Raw genomic sequence first — 5605 nt, forward strand, 5'->3', positions numbered from 1 at the left:
GCACAAGCATTTATTTAACCACATATCTATATCTATTATTTTATCTGTATATATTTTAATGTATTATACGGAAGTATGTGTGGTTGATCGCATATTTACTGAAATTCATTGTTTGGTAATTATTTATTTCAGATCTAACTCTCTTGCATTTGTCCCTCTACTTTTCTATTTATACAATGGACAATGCGAACAAAGTATTTTGTACATATATTATATTCTTGATTGTCATTCTGGTACCCTACACATTCTGGTATTCTACAGGAACACAGGGGCTCATCTTCGTGGTAGACAGTTCCGATAGAGATCGCATCGATGAGGCGCGCTCAGAGTTACATAAAATTGTCTCCGACAGGGAGATGAAAGATGCCATGGTGCTGGTTTTTGCGAATAAGCAAGATGTCCCAGGGGGTATGTATTGTCTTTTGCTGATCTCTGATTGTAAACAGTGAGGGTGTTTCTTTCATGCAGATGATATTAACAACAGCGATTGCCTGTCGCCAATAAGTTGTTCACGAAGGACTTGGTGTTATTTTGTATCAACCTGACTATCTCACACTTTCTTATTTCGTATGCCAAACTCAGCAATGAAACCTCAAGAAATAAGCGAAAGGCTAGGATTACCGGTGATAAGAGATAGGAAGGTGAGTATTTTGTTCATAGCCAACGATTTTTCGTCTGTTTTTCTTGTCAACTGCCACCTGTCGCTTCTTGTCTGGGATATTGATTAATTTACTGCCTATTACTTGCTCACAGTGGTTTGTTCAGCCATCATGTGCTACTACGGGGGAAGGCCTTATTGAAGGTCTTACTTGGATGACGGACAACAAGGACTGATCATGCTGGAACACCCATGTACAACTGTGTGTATAAGTAAAAGAATTCCACACAGTCGCATGTGTATGAATAAAAAGAATGTAACAAAGTCATATAATACTCTCTTGGCATTGTTAATGATATATATCGATCTTATTGTCTGTCCCACTGACTCCCACAGTGATTCATTCAACCATGATGCGCAAAAGCCAGAGATGACCTTCTCGCCGGTCTCAACTGGATGACGGATAACACGGGCTAATGCGCCCTCTGGCTTAAAAAAACCAAGACTCAATAAATAGTCCGTCTTTTTAGTAATATGTAGTAGGCTATTCTATGCATTGAAAAGCCGCCAATGAATTGATGACATCATTGATGATAACGTCATTGGTGATAACGTCATTATTTCGATAAGCTTTTTTTTGGCGTTCATCATTGTGCGAATTATAATATTTATTTATTCTTTCAGTGTGCGAGAGGGACCCTCGAATTCACCCGTGGCGCAGAGTGCTTAGCAGGATTAAGGCCACACTAGAACAGTCAATAACATGGTTATAATTGAATATCTCGTCAAACTGCTCTGAATCTATTCACAGTTAGCATTCTCACTGTGTTTGTGTTTTTAAGGTAGAAAACGATGGATCCCTACACACAGGATGACACTGCTAGAAGCATTGATTCTCTGCTGGACATTCTCAAGCTTCCGTTTGGTAGTCTTGAGCTTCAGGATACAGACAGCATCGGCCCGGGCCCAAATAGTTTGGTTTCGCAAGCCGAACTGGCACACTACACCGGCAATGATCATCCGCCATTAGATCCGCATACCGACTTTCTACCCATCACTAAATATACGTTGCCTGAACACCAACAGCCAAGCAATATGCTACTCCACACACCCTCAATATCTGATAATGCAGGATACACATTTCCAATCAAATCATCTACTCTTTACAATGTAGCGTTCAGTTCTGTCTCAGATTTAAGAGATGGACAGTCAAAGCCAGTACAATATGGTACGGCCATTGACTGGACCAATACCAACCAGTTGCTTGATGACGTTGCCGACCTTGGACATCTCTCTTCTTTCACAAGCAGCCATTTGAATGATACTGCAAGTCTTTCAAATAGTCTGTGTGATTTATCTAAGATTGGGCTATCCGCGAGTGACCTATCTAAGGGTAGTATCTCTGCACCTCTATATGACTTCGAAAACGTTAGCTACCTAGCCGATTTTGATTACAGCAGCTTTGAACAAGGACCTTTTACCAGTACAAATCAAACCATTTTCAGTAGATCCTATGACAGCTTTAGTACTGTTCCCACAAGCACACATGAAACTCGATCAAAATCTATCAAAGCGAACCGCCCGACGCCGAGACTATTAACATCAAACTTACTGGATGAATTCTCGGCACGGAGTAGGAATAGGGCTAACAGTCTCGGACCAAAAAGAGGGGTAAGTATCTGGCAAAACTTCGGGTTAACAGTATATTCTCAATTTCTCGCTTATGCTCCTTGTATTTGCCGTTTCAACTTTATACACTGAAATAACTATTACTACAACGAACCTATGACTTCGCTGTAGATAAAAAGTACCGCTGCTGGGCCAACACACGCGACCAAAAGGAAGGACTACACCGACGTGCATGAGAACTCTGTAAGTGCCCGTTTCATGATCGCAAAAAAAACTAAGCAGCGCAGAGACCACCTTCAGAGTTTTAAAGTATTGCACTATTAACACTGTCACCACCAATTATCCCGGACCCATCTTCACAAACTTTAGGACTTGCAAACCGCTGCGAGCGTTATACTACAGAACGGAGCGCTGTGGGGCGAGCTATATACTCAGACGAACGAGATGATCACTTCATCACGTGGACGGCAGATGTTTCCAGTAATTAAGGTATGGTCAATCACATTGTTTTCATGCATGTGGGTGTCAAGCCTTTCTCGCTGAACCGAAAGATCTTTCAAGACTTCTTGACAAACTCATACAAATCTACCCGCAGTTGGAAGTGGAGGGATTGAAATCAAACGCTTTGTACACGTGTCGGCTGTACTTTTTCTGCGAAGATAGCACAAATACTACCTGGCGCTGGTGTAGGGTTAATCACTGTTGGACAAGACGGTCCAAAGGACGTAAGTACAATCGGGATTAAGTGCTCGAGCGTACCCCAGAACCTACCTTTTTCTTTTGTATGATACGCAATTGTTTGTCTTCGTATATACATGAGCGAACCATGTTCAAAGAATATCTCAATCCTTGTAAAACCCATAGGTGAGAGTTTTCTCGAGTCAAACATTCGGCAACCGGGTTGTGGTGAGGATGCTGCATATACACACCCTGAAGGGGCCAAAACGGGGAAGTCCTGGTGTAGCAAGGTACTCGTCGTACTATTCAATACCTCGTTTATGGTTATAGTTTATGTGCATCGACACTGACATACACAGTTCTCGTCCGACTTTGAGTCTCAAGGGCCCGGATTGCACAGTAGATAATATATAAACTATTTTGACATTCGCAGCTTATCTCATTCGACAAGTTGAGGATATGCAATCGACCGTGCAGTGGAGACAGCAAGCTACAGCTGAGCTCATTTCACAAGTACACACCGATAGTCTATTTTGAGATGGTGGACGAGTCGAGCGATAAAACTGGCATAAATGCGAACACGGTTCCAAACAGTAGAGTGGTAAGATTTGTGAGAGTGTTGTCAATATGTTATATAATATGTGCAAGTATGTATGCTGTGAATTCATCCTTTGTTTTTGACCAGTGTGTGTTGTACACAAATGCCTCACGGTTGGCATATGATTACCGTATAGATATGTCGACGGAGTGTTGTAAAATATACCGAAAGCCGAATTTACTCTCAGCCTGATCAATCTCCATTTCCTTCCGTGCAGGAATTACGATTTCCCCTTCCGATGTGTAGTTTCGTGACCGCAACAACATATCACAACAAAGAGGTCGCAAAGTTAAAAATCTTAGCGAATCCTATGGCTAAGTCGCAGGTATCTCGATGTCTCATTGTAGCAAATCCTTACTAAATTCACATGCAATTTTGTACTATGCTTGATTCAGAAGTTTACATATTAGTCGAGACAAAACACATTCGAGAAGTGAGATGATTCTACAATTTAAAGCTGCTCTCATCTCTCAATTTAACTTTACAGGTAAAGAAATATGAAAGTGACAATTTCGATTAACTGATCTGCGTCAGTGGTCCATTGAATTGTGTTGTTTAACGATACTTGTCCCTGTAGAGTACGGGAGATCAGGTAAACTGTGGGATACTCAAGGCACCCACAACGAACGGCGTGGATTAAAACACGTTAACACGATGCCGACCAGAAATAGAGGAGCACGACTTGAGAAGCGATTCTAATATCGTCTGCTGCCTCCGCCTTGGCGTAAATAAGTACAATTGCACAGGAATGTAACTGCGCATATACAAGTCAAATGAAGCATAAATCTTATGCAGTACACAGGATCGAGTAAGAACTAAGCAGAACAGCTTCGTCAAAGTTTGTACCCACCACTTGAGAGAAGGAACCGCCACTATAAGTAGCAAGCGTCGCGGTGTAAGGGATACAATAAAGTCAAATTTCATTTACGACAGATGGAAAATGATCGATTTGGACAACTGCGAACCTTGTTATGCAGCAACGCTCGAGAATGCGTACTCGAAAAGGCACCGCATAATACTGATTTTCAAAACACTGTGAAATTATTAGATATTTATGTGTTTCGCGTGAATATACCCAGTGTTCGTATGTTAGTTTCGCTTATCTCTCCGTGATCATAGGAGTAGTGTAATTTAAAATGTTTTTTTAATTCTTATAATGTATTTAGATTGTAGGGTCCCTCTATTATATATATCCCAAAAAAAACACAGTGGTAAGTGGTATACCAGATTGCATGTACGGGCGCACTGATACACGCACATGTCGCTGGCACCACATGGACAACAATCGGATATGTTGAGAGGTAGTAACCCTTTCTCCACTGAGGAGGCCTCAGATGGCGAGGGTGACACGCACACAACATCTGAACACGATCAGCAATCACAATATACACAACAGCTTAATCGCAATCCGTATAATAATTCTGCCGAGAGTAATGGAGCTGGGGTTGGGGCTGAAGTGGGGTCGGAGAAGGTGGTCAATCCATTCAATGATAATTTTGTAGATGTAGAGATGACTGTGGTTCAAGACATAGGACTGCAAGAAGCGAACTCGAGTTATGGGCTGCGTCCAAGCCATTCAACACATGCTATCGATGTAAACGGTGTGTGTACTGTATTTAGCTTGTCCTGTTATTGGTGTACGACTTGGTTATCAGTGCATAAACGAGTTGTGTAAGCAAATTTTCTTCTTCTTTGTAATGCAGTAGAGCATATGTGTGGTTTCGCTACATGTGTCAGTAAGAGGCAAGCTTTGGTTGTTGAAGGATGTCGAGGCCGCGGTATCGCTTTTATATTCGCGATGCGTCTTTGACGGCAGTCCATAGGTTTTAGTCAAAATATATTGTAATTGACAAGCCTGCTTATAGTTCTGTAACGCTTCACGATCGGATGTATGTGTATACACAAGGTTCACATCAGAATAAGTGTACGGCAACACAGTTTTGACTAGTTCAAAGCATATATATATTTGTCAATTCTCATATTGCATTGAATCCGCAACATAATTATTATATATATATATATATATATATATATATATATATATATATATATATATATATATATATATATATATATATATATATATATATATATATATATAT

General features: G+C 40.8%; 3 protein-coding genes across 4 annotated transcripts in view; all 3 read left to right on the forward strand.

The window, feature by feature from the left end:
* Positions 1–176: 176 nt before the first annotated feature.
* Positions 177–834, forward strand: SARC_02038 (hypothetical protein; the record flags this gene model as incomplete). The annotated part of the gene is made up of 3 exons (XM_014304200.1): positions 177–408; positions 583–641; positions 754–834. The coding sequence occupies 3 exons, from the start codon at positions 177–179 to the stop codon at positions 832–834; spliced, it is 372 nt and encodes a 123-aa protein (XP_014159675.1).
* Positions 835–1450: 616 nt separating this feature from the next.
* Positions 1451–4374, forward strand: SARC_02039 (the record flags this gene model as incomplete). Of its 2 annotated transcripts, XM_014304202.1 has the most annotated exons (8): positions 1451–2269; positions 2399–2536; positions 2597–2716; positions 2823–2952; positions 3092–3195; positions 3339–3506; positions 3721–3828; positions 3991–4374. In XM_014304202.1, 8 exons carry the CDS (start codon positions 1451–1453, stop codon positions 4021–4023), a joined length of 1620 nt encoding a protein of 539 aa, XP_014159677.1. In that variant the 3' UTR covers positions 4024–4374. The 2 variants fall into 2 exon arrangements, with proteins under 2 accessions (XP_014159677.1, XP_014159676.1); XM_014304201.1 differs by lacking the exon at positions 3991–4374 and having other exon boundaries at positions 3721–3924.
* Positions 4375–4733: 359 nt separating this feature from the next.
* SARC_02040 (hypothetical protein) overlaps positions 4734–5605 on the forward strand; it is a 6579-nt gene continuing 5707 nt past the window's right edge. The window contains exon 1 of the mRNA XM_014304203.1: positions 4734–5104. Within this exon, the coding sequence (XP_014159678.1) occupies positions 4762–5104 (343 nt within the window). The 5' untranslated portion in view covers positions 4734–4761. The remainder of the gene's footprint in view (positions 5105–5605) is intronic.

This window comes from Sphaeroforma arctica (genome assembly GCF_001186125.1).
Source record: "Sphaeroforma arctica JP610 unplaced genomic scaffold supercont1.88, whole genome shotgun sequence".
NCBI lineage: Eukaryota > Ichthyosporea > Ichthyophonida > Sphaeroforma > Sphaeroforma arctica.